The sequence below is a fragment of the Zeus faber genome (assembly GCF_960531495.2).
Source record: "Zeus faber genome assembly, chromosome: 20".
NCBI classification, from domain to species: Eukaryota; Metazoa; Chordata; class Actinopteri; order Zeiformes; family Zeidae; genus Zeus; species Zeus faber.
Genome location: NC_137207.1, coordinates 2,283,234 through 2,304,191, shown reverse-complemented (window position 1 = coordinate 2,304,191; position 20,958 = coordinate 2,283,234). Strand labels below are relative to the sequence as shown.

Here is a 20,958-nt window from a genome sequence, read left to right as displayed (position 1 = left end):
GATAGGAGCCTGTGTCATGACATGTCAATCTGCTCTTGGCTAATTCCACCTCATCTTCTCTCTACAATAAACTGGTGTTTACAACCCCCTTCCTCTGTGTCTCTGAACCAGAGGTCCCTGAATACGCCACTTGGGTGGCGCGTGGTAGGAGAAACTGCCACACACGCCACAAAGAATTTCCTGCTATTCTGAGGGCAACCTGGGGTCCTACCCAGTACTAGAAGGGAACGATGACTAACCTAATCAGTAATGTAAATCTAAAAGCAGACAAAAAGAAAAGTACAATTCAAAACAGGCTGATTCACTGAAAAGCTGTTGCGAAAAAAACAGTTCTATCATAAAACACATTGAGTAACTTTCTGCCTTGAGATGAGAAAATGGGTATTTGCCATACAAGATAACACTTTAATAAGGTGAAACAGCAGCAGAAGTTCTCAGAACACTGCAAGTAAAAATAGAGAACAAAATAAAAAAAATAATAGTACTGTGGTAGTAAAATATAGTAAAGTAAGTATAAGTTCCGTTTTATAACTATAGTAATGGTGCGTAGCAATGATAGCACAAATAGTAGTGAAAAAAAATAAAAACGTTTTAATTGGCAAAATCCATTAATGGCATAAATTGAGGATAAATTACACGAGACACAAGGGTGGTGATCAATTACTCAGATGGTGTTTATAATGCACAATACTTATTTAAATAAGGCTTTTTGTGTTCGGTCACAAACTGAATGTTTGGAGCACAAAATATGCATCCTACACAACTTAACCACTAGATGTCAGTAGTACACAGAAGACAGCGCAAAATGAGTTTGGGTCAAGGGGCCAATTTCACAAGATCTTGCACCACTGTAATTTCAGAGCAGTATCCTTCCAAATTTGTTCGGATAGAAGTTTGTCAAACCCAACCGACTAAACACTTAATACTTTTGGGAATATTGGGCTTTGATCTCACCAACTAGTTGTTGGTATCGACTGTCCTGATCGATCACACCACTCTGGAATCTGGGCTCCACGAATATTCAACATAAACAACCCAGAGGCCCTATTGGAGAATGGAGCTTGGGGGGGATCACAATTATCAGGGGCCAGTTGATCACACCAAGGACGCAAAAGCAACTGTCGATACTGCCAACGGCGACAACAAATTTGCACTTACCTGGCACTCTCGAATGTAGCTGACGTGGTTTTTCCAATAGCGCCGAAACCCACGCCAACAGCCAAGCCCTCTGTGGGACGAAAATGGACATAGAACCCCCTATTAATATTGCAACACAGTGTCAGAATGCAGAGGGGAAATTCAAGAAGGAAGAATGCAGAAGAATATTCAGCTCTGGTAGGTCAGTAGCTCTGCAGGCTTAACCCTAATCTAACACTAACCCCATAAAGCAAAAGCTACAATTTTTAATTTTAATTGGTTTCAACCGCCACTGGCCATCCTCGCTCCCATATCTTGGATACGATCTAAGTGCATATCTGATGATGCATTATGCAAAAATAAATACACATTAACAATATAGATTGTATATGTTATATGGATGGTAGCTCAGGAGGTAGAGCTGGTCATCTAGTAATCTAAAGGTTGCTGGTTTGATCCCAGGCTCCTCCTGCTAGCATGCTGTAGAGTCCTTGAGCAAGACACTTAACCCCTAATTGCTCCTGATGGCGGCGTCCGTTGGTGTTCGAATAATTGTAAGTCGCTTTGGATAAAAGGGTCTGCTAAATGTAATGTTATGACAAATGGTTTATACCCAAGTGCATCTGTTTTACTACTAATAAGTAATTTGAATTAACAATAGACAATTAAGATCTACCTTAAAATACGTAATAAAAATAGATTGTTTTAATTTATATACTATATATATATATATAAAAATAACAATAAAAAAGTCATTAAGCAATTGAGTATGTATTCAATGAATGCCATTTGATGGATGGATGTCCACTCTGAAGCGTGAAAATGCAAACGCAAACACTTAACAGTAATATGATGACATTACTGTTATGCAATTCCCCGGTGTCGGGTTCTGGAATAATAACCCAAATAACAACATGAGGTTTCAGAAGGTTTAACTCACTAAATAAGCAGGCATTCCGGCTCGTGCCGTGATACAGAAACAAGTGACCTTACTCTTCCATCACTTGTGTGTTTTGTCCCTAACCTTGAATGTTCCAATGTATCTAATGGAACAATCAAGAACTATTAGAACATAACACCCAGTAACTCTGATTGAAGAGCCATGAACTGGAATAATTGTATTCTATTGCCTACTCCAAATTACACTGATCATGTACGCAGTTTCTCTGATCCTTCTGTCCTTGGTTAACACACTATAGTGTTGAGTTTCTGAGCCTGAACCCCAAGGTGGAAATCGAGTTTGTAAATGTTGAGATTCGGTATCTGCATGGAGATTAAGCTTCACAATGATTATGCATCTTTTAGGTGTTTACACAATTCAAAATTTCTTCTTGCCACTGCTGCAGTTACTTTGTGGAGTAGCCAGGCATTTATGTAGCCAGGCGCAAAGGGGAACTTCATCAATCTGTTATGCCTTCATCTGTTAAATAAGTGATCTCTCGCTGAAGTTGGTGGAGGTGCCCAGTTTTTTATATTGAATTAAGTGACATGACACAAGAGGAAGTACTTTTATATTTATATAAACAGTACTTCTATATTTATACTTTTATATTTCCTTGTGCTTTATATCAGCAGTGCTTTATATCACCTATATTAACGATGCCCGCCACCAGGGCATCGTTAATATAGGTGTCCATGGCCTCTCTCTCCGGGGCGGACAGGGAGTACAGGCGGCCTCTGGGGGGGGTGGAGCCGGGCTGGAGGTCGATGGCAAAATCGTACGGCCTGTGCGGGGGAAGGGTTGTCGCCTTGGCCTTGCTGAAGACCTCCCTGAAGTCGAGGTACTCAGCGGGGACCCCCAACATATCGGGTGCGGAGCTGGAGCTGGTGGGTGGCTGAGGTGCGGCGGCTTGCTTCAGGCAGACCTGATGGCACGCAGGACTCCATCCCAGACTAGCCCCTGTGGTCCAGTCGAGTTGTGGGTTGTGACGCCGGAGCCAGGGGAACCCCAGGAGGAGAGGGTGACGAGGTGAGTGCAGGATTCAGAACTGTATCGTCTCGTGGTGGTTGCCGGACAGGAGCATGCGGATGGGCACTGTCTGATGGGTGACTGTCCCCAGCAGGCGGCCATCCAGGGCAGTGGCAGGTACTGGAGAAGGAAGGAGAACTCTACCAACACCCAGCTGCTTGCTAGGTTATCGTCGATGATGTTAACATCGGAACCAGAGTCAATAAGTATGGCGAGGGATTGTGAGCCTTGGGGCAGGAACAGAGCCGAGCCTGGCACAGGGGGCGTAGGTTGGAGGGGGATTTGGAGGTGTGGCTCACCAGGACCTCCTCCCTCACTGGCGAGCCCGGCCCTTTTACCTGACACCCGGAAATGTAGTGTCCAGCTAGACCGCAGTAGAGGTAAAGGTTCCCCACCCGGCGTCTCTCCTTCTACTCTGGGGTGAGGCTGGCATGGGAGAGGCCTCACTCGTGGGTTGACGGGCCAGAAGAGCTGGTGGCCCGGAGGAACCTGGAATACGGGTTGCTGGGCGGCGCTCCACTTGCCTCTGACGCCTCTCGCTGCCGGGCCTGGATGCGTCGGTCGATACGGGAAGCAAGCTCAATGATGCCATCGAGAGAGGTGGGCAGCTCGTGGGAAACTAGCTCATCCTTCATGTACTCTGCTAATCCCATCAGGAACACCTCAATCTGGGCTGCCGGGTTCCCTCGCTCAGTCGAGCCTGGGTGCGGAAGTCGATCGCGTAATCAACCACGGAGCCGGACTCTTGACTGAGATCCAGGAGACCACCAGCAGCATCGGGACCTCGTGATGTCACCCAGAACACCTTGCGGAGCTCGGCGGCGAAGGCGTGGAAGGAGGAGCAGGCTGGTGTGCGTCGTTCCCAGTCGGCCGTTCCTCACAGCCAAGCGCGGCCCGTCAGGTAATTTATGGTGAACGCCACCCTGGCTTCCTCGGAGGCGAAGGTGTGGGGCTGCAGAGCGAAGAGGATGGAACAGTTCGTAATGAACGGACTACAGCTGTCTGCGTCTCTGGCGTAGCGTTCTGGAACCCCCACCCGGGGCTCCAGGGAATACCCAGGCTGGGCCGGTGCTGGTGCAGGTGGGTCGGGGGAAGCAGGCGGTGGGATGAACTGACCGAGAGCGTTGGCGAGCTGCTGGACCTGGGCAGCTAGCATGGCGAGCCCTTGCTCCTGGCTAGCCGCTGGTAGCCGAACGTCCGCTGAGGTGGAGGCTCGGACAGCCTCCTGGTGTTGGAGCTGTGACTCCACCCTTCCAAGGCGTGCCAGCAACTCAGGGTTGTGTGCTGGGTCCATTGTTGGCCAGATTGTACTGTAACGAGTGTGGTTAGGACCCAATTGCAGCACAAAGACAGGCAGGGATATTTGGTAATGTATTTTATTTGTAGAGCGGACGGAAGACAGGCAAGGGGCAGGCAGGATACATCGTCGAGGACAGGCAGGTTCGATAACGAGGAGTGCAGCCAGAAGACAGGCGGAGTGGCAGGCAGGATACGTGGTCGGAGCGAGGCAGCGTCAGTAGCGGGGAATCAGTCCGGAGAACGCTGGAGAGTCTGGTGCAAGCATCAAAGACAATCTCGCAATGGGTGACTGGCGAGAGAGGTATATATAGTGGTTAGGTTGCAGATCTGGAACAGCTGTGTGCGCAGGTGAATAGAGTTGGGCTAATGGGACAGGTAAGGAGAGGGAGGGGAAGGTAGAAGAAGGCGGAGATCATGGAGATTTCCTGGATTCTTTCCCCCCATTCTGTCTCTCATAGTTGAAGTGTACCTATGATGAAAATTACAGGCCTCTCTCATCTTTTTAAGTGGGAGAACTTGCACAAGTGGTGGCTGACTAAATACTTTTTTGCCCCACTGTATATATGTATATATGTATGTATGTATATCTTTTAATAACATTTCTATATTTATGTGGATGACACGGCTCAACCCAGTCTATTTCCTTCTGAAATTTTCCTGAAGACAGGTTGGTTGTACCAGGTGGGAGCGGTTGGTCTGGTGACTGCTCCAGGTTATGTTATATGTTAAATATGAATGTTTCCAATCAGCTTTTTCAAAAAAAGTTAAATAAACTATAGTAAATACCTAAAAAGCATCTCTACAGATCTACCGTAATTCAAAATGCACCCCTTCATTAATATGCAAAATTGAGATAACCCTGTGAATCTTCTCGACACACTCACACTTCTCAGGTCAACCGGCAAGCTAAAAAAGCACACTATTTACAATGGCATGAAATAATATTGGTGAAATACAATCTTACATGTTTGAGTCTATGTTGGACTGATGAGCTAATTGTTCCCCCCCAAAAAAAAGACCTGTTGTTGGAATGGTGAGTTTAGTTACTGATAATATCAGTAGTACTACTATCAGTCATTGGTGGAAAGTAACAAAGTACAAGTACTTAAGTACTGGACTTCAGTACATTTTAGTACATTCAGTTTCAAAGACTTTTGACTTCAAAAGAAAGGCAGGGCACTGTTTCAAAGTAAATATCAGGCACTGTTTCAAAGTAAATATCAGGCACTGTTTCAAAGTAAATATCTACTCTTTGCTCTGCTACATTTCTAACAGTGTTTTCTAACAGACAATTTTTTTTATATTTATTTTTTTTAATCTGGATTTATATTTATATCTATCAAGACAAATCAGGATAGGCTGAGAAAAAGGTACTATAATACTTTTTGCCATATTATAGATATATAGATTATATAGAATATGACAAGTACTTTTACTTTTAAGCTAGTACTATCTAATTTTAGTACTAGTAGTATCTAGTTTTACATAAGTAGAAACGTCAACATGTTATTTTCCTTTTTTAATTAATTTATTGCGTAGGAATTGCGTATTTATTTTTTTACTTAAGTAAAAGCTCTGAGAACTTCTTCCACCACTGCTACTATCAATGGAAACCCCGGCGATGTGATGGTAACCTGGGAAGGTGTCGAGATTTTCTTAACCAGTGCTCCTCTGAGTTACCACCCAACAACCTTGCACTGAACACTCACGGAATGCCTATTTACATTACATTACATTTAGCAGACGCTTTTATCCAAAGCGACTTACAATTGTTCAAACACCGACGGACGCAGCCATCAGGAGCAATTAGGGGTTGAGTGTCTTGCTCAAGGACACTACAGCATGCTAGCAGGAGGAGCCTGGGATCGAACCAGCAACCTTTAGATCATGAGACCACCAGCTCTACCGCCTGAGCTGCTACCACCCCCGTATTTAATTACAGTGACTACAATTTTTGATCATCCAGATAGCTAACCAACTCCCCCTGCTTCGTCAAGGCAACAAAAGTGTCGCTGATTACACCACGACATCCCGTCCCTCACAGCAGGGAGTAAGTGGGACTCTAAGAAACTCGTTTCTACCATGGCCTCTCATATGCTCTGAAAGATTATGGGAAGGGACAAAAATAAAACTGCCTAGACGTGGGGAAACTGCAATTGGGTCCACCCTCAGGTCCCAGGGTCCTTCTGTCAAACCTAATTTTCTAGGAGAACCAACAGCATGCCCCTCATGTATTAGTTGACTCTGGGGTTGCGTAAATTTCATTGATATCTCCTTGACTAACTAATCTTGAAAACTAGCCATCCCTGTATCCAATCTAGTACGACCAGATCCTGTTACAGCCCTAGATGGATCAATAGAGCACCTTTGAGATGTGGTGGAACGGGAGATTGGCAGCATGAATGTAAGATGACAAATTGCAGCAACTGTGTGATGCTGTCATGTCAATATGAACAAGAATCTGTAAGGCATGTTTCCAGTCACATATAATTCTGATCTGGAGGCAAAAGGGGGCCCTACCCAGTAATATAAAAGTGTCCTTAATTAAGTGGCCACTGAGAGTATATCAGCGATTAGAATAATCTTTTATTAGGAAGTACCAAGTAAATCAAAAGTTGATGTTGACATTGTGTATTGTATACAGGCGGGTGACAAATTAAAGGAAATCCTGAATAAATGAGTGGAGAAACTTCATGAATCCAGGTGCTTCCAGAGGGGTGTAGTGCATGATGCAATCAAGCAATGTACGCTTGTCATATCACGCTCTATCGCATGTATAAAAATGCTGAGCAGGTGCAGTTGACCTTGATTTTGGATCAAGATGGCAAGAAGAAAAGATGAAAGTGACTTTGAAAGAGGGTTCATTATTGGGGCATAGAGACTGTGGTCGAAAGCAAAAATTTGATAAGTGTGATTCTTGTGCATTAGTGTGATAGGTAAGGAAAAACAGAAGAGCAACTTTTCCCCAGGTGACTGAGAATGGCAACGCAGAACATGATCAAACTGTCAGCAAGAACAGTTGAATAAATAATTAGAATAAATAAATAAATAAATAAACAAAATAAATAATGATAACAGTTTAGTAAATGTAAAAATATATGTAAGCACATTGCACTGTGTTATTATAACATAAATCTCTTTAATGTATCATGTTAAGAAACCCACATTACAATCAAAGATCAAACTTTTCAAGTGAATAACACAGACAAATATCATCAAACACAAGTTAATACATCAACTTTGTTAAAAACTTTTCTGTCACTGTTGAGAGGGGCAGAAATATGGTACAACAAATAATTGTGAGCAGCTAAGAACGTGTGACAGATGTGGCATTTTACAAAAACAAATGGCTGCAGACGGCCTTGCAGAGGGCATACATCCAGCTAATGAAAGATGGTTTTGATTAAAGTAAACATTTGGCTGCATGAACACATACACCTGTAAACACACTGAATACATTGCTACACATACAAAGTAGTATATGTAATTAACTCAAAATAACAATAAGGGTTGTCTCACGGACCCATACCTATATTGGTCAAGTTCTGGGTGAAGTTGATGAGGTGATGCATACATTGCAGGTGCGCCATCGGTAGTCAGCCCCGCCATCTTTTCCCAGGAAAATTTAGTTTTACTTACGGACCTCTCCACCGCGTCAAAAATGTCGCTCCCCGTCGTTGTCCATGCATGGCAACTACATCCAAGAGCTCCTCACTGACAGTGAAGTCTGGCTTCACGCCTCTTATAAAAATGGATAGATGTGCTGTATCAACAGCTAAGTCCTTCCCGCCCGACGACCCCACTGTCTCAACGCGGATCTCAGATTGTCTCGCTGACATATCCACATGGATGAAGGATTATCATCTTCAACTAAATCTGGCGAAAACGGAACTGCTGGTCTTCCCGGCCAAACAAGGTATTTATCACAACATTGATATTAAAATCGACTCTCTATCTCTTGTTCCTACCAAGGCTGCAAGGAATCTTGGTGTCATTATTGATGACCAACTGACATTCTCGGACCATGTTGCCGCCGTCTCCCGGTCCTGCCGCTTCGCACTATTCAACATCCGAAAAGTCAGGCCGTACCTGACCCAATATGCCACTCAACTGCTGGTACGAACCTTGGTGATGTCCCGTCTCGACTACTGCAACGCCCTCTTAACAGGCTTGCCGGCCTGTGCGGTGAAGCCACTACAGATGATACAGAATGCGGCGGCGCGACTGGTGTTCAACCAGCCAAAGAGGGCACATGTCACTCCGCTGCTCATCGAGCTCCACTGGTTACCTGTAGCCGCTCGCATCAAGTTCAAGTCTCTTATGCTGGCCTACAGAGTGATTGCTGGGAATGCTCCCACCTACTTAAATGCTCTTGTAAGAGCACATGTTGCCCCCCGGATGCTGCGCTCGTCAAATGAGCATCGCCTGGCTCTGCCGGCCATACAGCCACGGCAATCCAGGCTATTCTCATTTGTAGTTCCACGTTGGTGGAACGAGCTGCCAAAAATGACCAGAGCAGGGACCTCCCTCTCTGTCTTTAAGAAGCACTTGAAGACCCAGCTCTTCAGTGAGTACCTCCTCTCCTAACCTACATTACTTAGCACTACTTAGCAGTATTTATTGTTACACTAATGTCTCTGTCGCAATGTAGCTTGAATGTTATTCTCCCTTGTAAGTCGCTTTGGATAAAATCGTCTGCTAAATGACAAAATGTAAAATGTAAATGTAATGGAAAATCCAGTTAACTGTGTGTCTCTTCGGCCAGCTGTGTTGTCAGATTGCCTGCTAGTTCCTTAACCTTTAGCATGCACCACTTCAAAAATGCACCCTCTTATTAACACTTGGAAGCTCGGGGAATTGCTTCAGCAACAATAAAGCTAGCTTTCACTGCATCATTTTTGGCTGTAGCTTTTGTAAACTATATTCTGCTGCGATTGCAGTCTGCCTTTTAATGCTTGGACAATTTGATGTTTTTCTTGGAGGCTAAATTTAGCATACTTGGCTCCGTGTTTGGTGTCAAAATGCAGACATAAATTGTATTCGTTCATCACAGACACTGCCTCGTAACACAGAATACAGTTTTTCTCCTTGAAGCACAAACATGTATTCACGTTCCCATCTTTCATTATTCCCTCTGCATCAATTTTTCTCTTGTTGGACATTTTGGGATAATTTGTAGATCTTTTGGAACTCAATCACTTGTTAGAAAAACACTGTAGTTAAAAACCGATATGGAAACACTGCAATCTAGCTGCAGGATGCTGCCATTTCCCAGGTCACAAACTCGAGATGCATTGTGGGAGATGTGGTTTATGGTCATTGTACGCTGTAAAGCAGCATAGACTTTTATTTTAAGAAAATCATATGCTTTTTAAGCTCTCACAGTCCACATAAAATTATGTGCCGGGCCTTAAGTTTAACACGTGCCTTAGAGGGAAGTCACAGCAAAAAGTGCATTGCACTGCTGCCTCACAGCAAGAAGGTCCTGGGTTCGATTCCCGCCGGGGACGCTGTTGGCACCGTGCTCCGGCGGGTTATCTCCCAAATAGGAGCCTTTCTGTGTGGAGTTTGCATGTTCTCCCCGTGCTCACATGGGGTTTCCTCCACCTAACGTCAGTAAGGTCCCCCACCAAAAACATGCACACATCATCGTCTGACCAGCGATGGACACTCATCACCTGGTCCCCGGGCTGGAACTACACTAGGCGTTTTGGCGCAGCATGTTGCGGAGCGTGGTTTCTTACCTGCTACATGGTGAAGAGTCCCAGTATTGAAAACAACAGCGATTTAAATATTTTTTAACACATAGTTTGTGTTTTGTCTGAAATACCAGAAATGCTTTTATTAGTTATTGTGTGAAAAAAAATCTGTGATTTCTGCTTATTACTTGTTTAAAAAATATATAATTACATGTTGATACACTTTATGTTAAAAAAAAGGCTTGCAGTTATCTAGTCAAAAGGTATGAAACAATTTTTATAGTAGTCTGCAATTAATTACTTTTAATATACCGTATTTTCACGACCATAAGGCGCACCGTACTAAAAGGCGCAGTCTCAGTTATGTGTGCCATTACTGTATTTAACACACACATAAGGCGCACCGGATTATAGGGCGCGGGTTTTATATACCGGTACATATCCTCTACTACGTTTAAATACCTCTACTGCGTATTTAAAAATAGAGCGGGGGCAAAACTGAGTATGTTTGTGCTTTATTTATGTATTTATTACAAAGTATTAATCAAACCCATCGAAGTCATCATCCTCTGTTTCTGAATTAAACCGCTGCGCTAAATCAGACATGCCAGTTTCCCCTTCTTCGCTGTCAGAGTCACTTTCCGTGCCGTGCGGCTCCTCGGAAATGATGCCGGCTTTTGCGAAAGCTCGAACAACAGTGCCAGCAGACACGTTAGCCCAAGCATCTACAATCCATCCGCAAACTGTGGCGTAACTTGCCCGGCGCTGCCTTCCACTTTTCGTGAAACTGTGGTCTCCGTCGGTCATCCATCGCTCCCACGCCGCTCGCAGCCTTACTTTGAACGGCCGCTTCACACCGATGTCGAGCGGTTGAAGTTCCTTTGTCAGACCTCCCGGAATAACAGCAAGCACAGCGTTCATTTGTTTCACCTTGTTTTTCACATCGGCTGTGAGATGGGCACGCATGGAGTCACAGATTAACAGCGATGGTGATGCGTGGAAAAAACCACCTGGTCTCCTTACATACACCTCCCTCAGCCACTCTTTCATCATCTCCTCATCCATCCAGCCCTTTTCATTTGCCTTAATAACGACTCCAGCTGGAAAAGTCTCTTTAGGCAAAGTCTTTCTCTTAAAAATCACCATAGGCGGCAGTTTCTGTCCATTTGCGTGGCAGCCAAGCACAACAGTAAACGACGCCTTTTCATACCCCGTTGTGCGTATCGCTACCGTGCTGGTCCCCTTCTTCTCCACCGTGTGATTCACCGGGATGTCGAAAGTGAGCGGCACCTCGTCCATGTTGGTGATGTGGCTTGGCTGGATGCGTTTGTCGGCGATGTGTTTGCTGCAGTAGGAGTGGAAGCTCGCCAGCTTTTCATTATAATCCGCCGGACGTTGCTGCGCTACTGTAGTCCTGGTCCGGATGGAAAAATGGCACCGTTTCATAAAACGATAGCACCACGACGGACCTCCTTGAAAATGTTCAATTTTCATTTCTTCCGCTAGCGTTACTGCTTTTAGTCGAACAGTGACCGTCGAAACGCTCGCCCCACTCGTTCTTTGCTCGATGATCCACCGCTCGAGTCTTTCCTCCAACTCGGGCCACCTCGCCTTATGTCCGCGGAAACTCAGCTGCGTCTTCTTCACCTGTCGGAGTTCGTTTTCCATCTTCCTCCACTTGCGAACCATCGATTCATTAATCTTGAATTCTCTCGCGGCTGCTCGATTTCCATGTTCCTCTGCGTAGCTGATAGCCTTCAGTTTAAACTGTGCTTCATAGGCGTGTCTCTTTGCCATTTTAAGGGTTGTTAAGACAACAATGTTCTGCATAAAGCACATACCTGTTCTTTTATACACAATCCACGCCCACACTTCCCCCTTTAACGTTCTCATGGTGGTCTCAACAACGTCCGCAGTAACAACACACATAGGGCGCACCGCACTATAGGGCGCGCCGCACATTTTGAGGAAAAAAAAAGACGTTTATATGCGCCTTATAGTCGCGAAAATACGGTAATTAAAATATGAAATACCTGCTAACTGTAATTGTTGAAATTGGTCAGTGGGATATGTTTGTAGTGTTTATTTGTATTTAAAACGGGTCTTGATCAATAAGCAAATTGGACAGCAGTCTAGGTCCAGTCTAGCAGCCTAGGTCTCTGGTACAATGAAGGCTCCTATAAAACACATTTGAATTGATTGCCCCCTTTATAAAAACAATTCTATGTAGTTTTATCGAGTGTTCCTATGGAAAACGCTTGCATAGCTTCGTGATGAAATAAGAAATAGAGAAATGCCACATGGCATACGTGGGCAGTGTAACACCTAAAGTGGATTAACATGGATTCAACAGGAAGTTTGCCCTCAAAGCACTCTGCCCTAAACCCATACTCTGGGCCAACAGGGCTGGTGTAGTTCCAGCATAAGACACTTTATGTTGTTTTTTCTTTATATTTGTCATACATATACAGTATACACTACATGGCCAAAGGCATGTGGACACCCAAACACCACACCCATACTGTATGTGCTTGTTGAACATTTAATTTCAAAGCCATGAGAATAAATACAGTATGGAGTTGGTCCCCTCTTTGCTGCTTTAACAGTCTCCACTCTTCTTGGAAGGCTTTCCACCAGATTTTGCAACGTGGCTGCAAGGATTCGCTCCCATACAGACACAAGAGCATCAATGAGACACTGCTCCAGAGATCATTGGCTTAACACCACTCCAGCCAACACTTGGCATTGCCCATGGGGATCTTAGGCTTGTGTGCAGGTGCTCGGCCATAGAAACCCTTAAGCTTGTGCGACCTACTGCTTCGTGGGTGAGCTGTTGTTGCTCCTAGACACTTCCACTTCACAATAAGAGAACTTGCCTTTGACTGGGGCTGTTCTACAAAGGCAGACATTTAATGAACTGATTTGTTGGAAAGGTGGCATACTATGAAAGTGCCACATTGAAAGTCATTGAGTTGTTTAGCATGACCTAACTAGGGCAAGTGTGTCGAAGGAGATTGCTTGGATGCATTGCACGCATGTATGTTTAATTTTATGCAACTGTTAGTAATGGGTGTGGCTGAAATAGCCAAACCTATTTTACTATGTTCTACATTGTTGAACAATAGTGAAGTGACATCAAAACTATGAAATAACATGGAATTATTGAGTAACCAGAAAAGTGAAACAAATCAAAATATTTTTCTTATTTTAGATTTTTCAAAGTAGCCACCCTTTACCTTGATGACAGCTTTGCACACTCTTTGCACTCTTTGAGTACTTGTTGGCAGCTTTTCCTTCACTCTGCGGTCCGAGTCATCTCAAATTGTCTTGATTGGGTTTAGGTCATGTGATTTGGGCCAGGTAATCTGATGCAGCACTCTATCACTCTCCTTCTTGGTCAATTACGGTCCCTTACACAGCCTGGAGGTGTGTTTGTCCTGTTGAAAAACAAATGATGGTCCCACTAACCACAAACCAGATGGGATTCAAGATTCAAGATGTTTATTTATCTTCATACTTATATATACGGGCATACATATACTGTATGTAGTGAAATGTAATTGCAATGCACCTGGAGATTATGCACAATAACTACAAAAACACAATAGCTAAGTAATTAACTAACTAACTAAGATAACTGAACTAATAAGTACAAGGACACATGGCTTAGTAAATTAAGTAATTAACTAACTGATTCCTAAAACGTAATTCAGTTAATAAATATAATAAAACAACATAAAAGGTAATATACAGAACGGGGATGCAAAATAGAAATAAGAGGAATAGATTATTATGGGGGGCGGGGGGGGTAGTTCCAGTGGTACGTTGGGCTGAACGCACCACCCTCTGCAGAGCCCACCTGTCCCGAGCAGTACAGTTCCCAAACCAGGCAAGATGTTTCCTGTCAGGATGCTCTCCACTGCTCTAGAGTAGAAGGACTTGAGGATCCTCACTGAATTTCTTCAGCTGCCTGAGGTGGTATAGACGCTGCCTCGCCTTTCTCACCAGAGTGTCTGTGTGTAAAGTCCATGTTAAGTCCTCTGTGATGTGGACTCCCAGGTACTTGAAGCTGCTCACCCTGTCAACAGAAGTCCCATTAATCACCAGCGGTGCATGCGTCCCTGGTTGTAATCCTCCTAAAGTCCACAATGAGCTCCTTAGTTTTGCTGATGTTCAAGAAGAGGGTGTTGCCCTGGCACCAGAGTGACAGATCAGCCACCTCTTCGCGGTAGGCCTTCTCGTCATGTTGGTGATCAGGCCCACCACGATGGTGTCATCAGCAAACTTGATGATGGTGTTGGAGCTGGACCTGGCCACAAGGTCATGTGTGTACAAGGAGTACAGTAGGGGGCTGAGGACGCAGCCCTGCGGAGGATCCTGTGTCCAGGGTGAGGGAGCTGGACGTGTGCCTCCCCACCCTAACCACATGGGGCCTGGCTGTGAGGAAGTCCAGGATCCAGGTACACAGCATATAGTATTCAGTCCTAGCTTCCACAGCTTGACAGCCAGTCTGGTGGGGACTATGGTATTGAAAGCTGAACTGTAGTCGATGAACAGCAATCTCACATAGCCCCCTTTCCAGCCATCAAGGTGTGAGAGCGTGGTATGCAGTACCTGGGAGACCGCGTCGTCCGTGGATCTATTCAGCCGGTACGCAAACTGCAGCGGGTCAATGATGCGGAGGAGGGAGGCAATGATCTAATCCTTAATCAGCCTCTCGAAGCACTTCAACGTGAAGCAGGACAGGACCACCGACTCAGCCAAGGAAGCATTGAATATCTGAGTGAGCTCAGGGGCTAGCTGGTTAGCACAGGTATTAAGTACTCTCCCAGATATGGCATCCTGGCCGCCAGCTTTCGTGGTGTTCACACGCATCAGAGCCTTCCTGACGTCATGCTAAGACACTGAGAGTAGGCGCTCATCCCCAGCGGTGTAAATCCAATTAGCCGGCGAGCTAGCGGTGTGGTTTCCAGCCTCAACCAGTGCATAAAAGGAATTCAGTTCGTTGGCTAGGGATGTGTCCACAGTCGTGGATGGGGGCAGTCTAGTCTGCAGCACCTGCCACAAGCATCTGGGGTCCCGTTGAACCATCTGTCGCTCCACTGTGTCTCTGTATGTCCGTTTAGCGTCCTTCAACAGGGCCTGATTCACGCAGTCTCATCTGAATAGTTTATGTTGAGATGTATCTGTTACTTGAATTATGTGAGGTGTTCATTTGGGCTGTAATCTGAGGTGCAATTAATTGGTGAGGCCGGTACCTCTAAAAAGCGTATCCTCTGCAACAGAGGTAACTCTGGGTGTTCCTTTCCTGTGGCGGTCCTCATGAGAGCCAGTTTCATCATAGTGCTTGGATGGCTTTTACCAAATAGGGCTATATTTATGTATATATACTGTATATATATCACTCAACTTTTTAAAGGGGTGTGAACATTATATTTTGTTATGCTACAGCATTATTTTGAAATTGATTAAATAATTTTTTCCTCATGAATTGACACAATCAATATATATACAATATATGTGTGTGTGTAGATTGATTGTGTCGACCGATGAGGAAAAAATAATTTAATCAATTTCAGAATAATGCTGTAGCATAACAAATGATTATGTTCAGACTGCTCTGTTCATTGACCTATCAAAAGCGTTTGATACAGTTATTTAGTCTACATTCTCTGCTCTTACATGGACTGCTAAGTATTGGATGTGATCCTATGTGGTTATAGATGGTTACAAAACTATAGATATAGACAGCAGTGTGTGAAAACAGGTAATGTTCAATCTGCATTTTTTTTTATCACAAAAAGTGTCCCTCAAGGTTTGATTTTAGGACCGGCCATTTTCACAATTAATATAAATTATTCTGTTCTTGAATACCTGTAGCATCCATCTGTATGCAGATGACACAATCTTATTGTTGGGTTGATTCCATACAATTGACTATTGATAATCTTTCTTTAAATTTTCTTCAAGAGGCACTTATCGATTTCACACTTGTTTTAAATGCTGAATAAACAAAACATAGGTGTGGTGGTTGGGAGGGTTTGAGTAGCCACACCTGATGCTCGTTGGTTGGGCTAACGCGCATCAGATTTAAAAACCCCATCCACACACTCATTCAGGAGAGGAGTCCTGTCATGACATGTTCCATCTGCTCCTGGCTAATTCCACCTAGCTGCATCTCTACAATAAACTGGTGTTATCAACCCCCCGTTGTCTGTGTCTCTTTGCTGGAGGGCCCTGAACCTGAGCAGGGACATTCCGGCACGGAAAAGGCACACAAAAGGGCTGTCCGAAGACGCCCTAGAGCCACCAGCAGTCCAACAGGAGGCCCCAGCACCAACCCTCTCCAAACTGGTAGCAGCAGCACCTAGGGGGTCTGGCGGAGCATGGGGGAGAAGCAGCGCAGCAACCACCACAGGTAACCACTGGCAGCTAGCTTCACCGCACAGCAGGCATCGCCAGGACCATCCAGCAGCCAGGCTACCCCTCTAAGCAGCACCCACAGCAGCCAAGTCTGGCCATGCCGTCACGAGTCAGTGCAGCAGCCCGAGGCCCCACGCTCCAGAAGGGAGTCGGCGCCATGGTGGAAGGAGACTGGTCGACTGTGCTGCTCCGGGGAACTCAGGTCCTCTGGAAGGGGACCTGTTACATTTTTTTGGACATTTATTAGTATAAGGTATGGAACCCTGTCTCAGAGTCCGGTGTTTTATTTGTTTAAGGTATAGGAATCCTGGGTCAGAGTCCATATTTTTAGGTATAGTAACAGGTATAGTAATAGGTCAGAGTCTGTTTTAAGCATTTATTTTCATTTTTGATCTCTGCTTGGGCTAACGAGCATCAGTTGTAAAACCCCCTCCACACACTCATTCAGGAGAGGAGCCCCGTCATAACATGTTCCATCTGCTCCTGGCTAATTACACCTAGCCGCATCTCTAAAATAAACTGGTGTTATCAACCCGTTGTCTGTGTCAGAGGGCCCTGAACATGCCGCTTGGGTGGCGTGTGGTGGCGAGTCCGTCACACTATACTATTGCATAGTGTGCATAGCACATTTTTTGTATTTGTCTGAGTTGGAGCAGATTGTCTGTGATTTAGTTTGTTCAGCTGGGTTCGCCATGTTGGATCTGTACTCACTTCCATCTCCTCACGAGATCACAGCATTCTCCATTCTCTCCTCACAGCATGCTCCCGTCTCCTCCCCCACAACAGGAGATATACACTAAACTGCTTAGCATATGTTTTGTATGTGGGGCTTGGTTAGCCCCGTAGGATGGATATATGGTGTAATTTTAACTAGTACTGGATATATCTCTGTACAAAGGGCACCACAATAGAGGCAGCTGTGGACAGCACATATCCCTATGGTTATAGTATATCAACACCGTAGCAAAAGGCGGTTAAGTAAAATTTTTGCCCCGCCACAAATATTCTCCAGAAAAGAGGGGATCCAGGAAACAGGAGAAGGCGAAGATAAGAAAATGATGTAGGCAGGACTGTGGGTCCTTGAAAAACAGCCTTTGTTACTTTGTAATAAAATTCTACCTGAGAACTCTTTACTAAGGAATTAAAGTCTTATTCTCCAGGACATAAATTGGTGTCCCAAACAGGATTGGAAAGAAGGGTCCGAAGAGCTACTGAACCCTGGGGAGGGTCTGGACCAGACCACACAAAAAAAGCGAGTGGCCACTCCAAACAGAAGTAGGAGCAGCCAATATATAAAAAGATGTGCGCCAGGTCCTGGAAAAACAGATGTTCTGCAGACCCCCTCAACTTTTGTTACTTTGTAATAAAAGTCTACCTGAGAACTCAACTCTACCTCGACTGCTGCCTTTTTGATAAAGAATTGAAGACTTATTCTCCAGAACATCAGCCACTTCCAGGCGATATGGCCACCTTGAAGTGAAGCTGCCGCACCTCCCCACAGGCAGCGGCCAGAACCTCATCTGTCCTGTAACCATCCTGGTCAAGCAACCGACAGCTGGACTTGCACACGACGCAGCCAAGACCACCAGTAGATGAACCAGTATTTCAGCAAGCAGCCGCAGCGAACACAACGCGGCCTACATCTGGCTTCCCTTTGGGGCAACCAGAGGAAACTCTCTACCACTGACTCAGCAACCAGAAAGACAAAAGCTTCCAACCTGCTCCATGATAAGGGTTGATGTCGAATTTAATTAATTCCCCTTTTAGAGAAGTTAACTGCCCTTAGCGTTTGCCTTGCTTTTATTATTTTGATGAAAGATTCACATAACTTCTTAATTTCATTCATTCAATTATTTAGCATGATAAAATAATTCCAATGTATTAGAAATAATTTTGTCTGTTTGTGTTATTTAAAAATGCAGGTAAATGTATCAGAAAAACTTCAGACTGATTAATTATAGTTAATTTGGCAAATTTAAACTTCTCTTGGCTGGGATTGGTGCCCCATGAAAAAAAGTCATTTCATATAATCATTTAATACTTTCATAAACCATATAACACTACACAAATGTATACCCTTTTTAACAAGTGCAATTTCAATTTCCAAGGTGGTTATAATGCTACGGTACCATTGGCCTTAACACTTCTGTCCAACGTGCATATTGCACACGGTGGACACAGGAACATCAAGGTCACTGGAGATGGACTTGTAGCCTTGAGATTGTCCATGCTTAGCTACGATCTTCTTGTCTGACCTCCTCAGACAATTCTCTGCTTTTTGAAAAATGTTCTCCATGCTCAGTGTAGTACATGCAGTGACACAAAACAGCAAAATGAGTGCTCCATTTTAACTAGTTGAATGAGTGAGTATTAGATTGTAGGAATATGTGACCCACCACAGGTGAGTTCAACATGAATCAACTTCTTGAAATCTAATTATTTCTTGCAACTACTAAAAAGGTGCCAATAATATTGTCCATGCAATTTTTGGATTTCTGTCGGTTTTGTTTTCTCTGCAAACCAAAGAAGTACATACGTGGATACCAAAATATGTTTTCATTTCACAATCTTCTGGAAGAAATGGTGAGTAATTTGAAAAGAAATGCAAGGGTGGCAATATTTTCAGCCACCACTGTATCTATCCATCTTTTATAACATAATGGCCTGATCAGACCTATTTGAAATCATCGCAATCATTGAGCAAAATTGTTGGATACTACAATCATATGTACTGTATGGTTCCATCCATATTTTATTTGAATTTTAAGCCAATGTTTAAACGCTGCAAAGAATAAAATGTGAATTAGGTGAGTTTGCATCAGTTAGGCTGAGGCAAATTAACTCTCTACCAGAATTTTTAATGTTTGAATATTTCAACAAATGGCTCTTACTCATGGGATGGATGTGTATTATTACACGGTTAAAGGCATAAAGCACCATGTGGTATTAAATGAACAAAAAAGACAACATAATACAACATCTATTTCATCATGCCATGGTGGATGGAAGTGGGCTTCTGCTCTCCATGACAAGAGGCACATGACAACTGATTGGCCACTGGGGCGAGATGGGAGTAAGTTGCTCCATCTTCCTCCCCTATGTGACGCTGGAAGGGGTCCTCATCTCAATTTTCTTTTGTCTAGACTGCAGACTGCATGGAAGTGTGGAGCATGTGGGCAATTGAATTTCTCTGAATTGTATTTCTTGCACCCTGGACTTGTGGACTGTTTACACATTTTATTGCAATCCACTGGACAATTATGTTAATTATTATATTCATGCTACAAGAACATTATAACTACTACTTTCATTATTTGTATGACTATGTAATAATTAATATTACTATTTGTGATACTTTTTATACTATAATATATATATAATACTATTTGAACTTTTACTTTATTTTTAATGTTTAATTTTAACATGCCTTTTTCCAACTGTGTATTTTCTTAAGAAACTGTTGGTATGGAAATTTTCTTCACGATAAATTGATAGCAAGGCGTTGCACACTTTCAGACAAAGGCTTGATCTGTATGTTTGAATGATTTGAGTGGATTTAATAAAACAAGTGTAATGTGTTGTTTATTAGTGGAAAAACATGGGTTACACTGTTGTGAGGTTATGAATGTGCATAGGTGTATGTTTAACAACGTTACTTTAGTTTTATTTTTTTAAGTTGGTTTGACTTTAACTCTATGCTACATCTGGATTTGGTTTAGTTCAATACTTTCATTTCACATTTCACTTTCAAGCTTTCATTTCAACACTAGTTTTTAGATTAATTTCAGAATCATACTTGGATTATAAAAGGTGCAATGATGGTACTTTGGTTTACATGCTGTGGGGTTGCAGTGCAGGGGTTCTGTTCAACCATCCACAAATATATTTAAACAATTGTAGGCCAGGACATCCCTTTTACTCCAGGCTTTTTCATAATGGGCAACCCCATAGTGTTAGTGACTTGATTCCCTCTGATGCAGATTGGATCCAAACTGCCCTTATGCTTGGACGGACACGTATTGTTATGAATTGGAAAGCCTCATCTGTGCCTGCAGCACCTCTGTGGTCCACTAAGCTCGGTAAATCCACTGCCATAGAACTAAAACTAAAAACTTTCCTTAAGGTTACTAAATACATGGGAGAAATACCATGCTTACTTTCATAGGATGTGATAGGGCTGGGGCGTTATGAAGTCAACATAACATTTTAGAATAATAACCTTCTGTCTGTTACCATATGTTTCCCCCTGCAATGGACAGTTAAAATTGTAACTATATTCTCAGTTGTGGTGTAAATATAGACATAATATAAATTCATTATCTTTGTGTTGACCTATGGATCACTTGTGTGATAATGTGCAGTGGGAAATAGGTTTGGACAATGTGTCCTATAGGACAAAGACTGGACTAGAATTAAGCATGCAGACTACAG

At 43.6% G+C, this 20,958-nt stretch overlaps 1 protein-coding gene across 1 annotated transcript in view; it reads right to left on the bottom strand.

The window, feature by feature from the left end:
• slc39a11 (solute carrier family 39, member 11) overlaps positions 1–20,958 on the bottom strand; it is a 135,162-nt gene that overhangs the window by 2,838 nt on the left and 111,366 nt on the right. Inside the window, exon 4 of the mRNA XM_080021928.1 lies at positions 1,159–1,228. Coding sequence (XP_079878054.1) covers positions 1,159–1,228 — 70 coding nt within the window. The remainder of the gene's footprint in view (positions 1–1,158; positions 1,229–20,958) is intronic.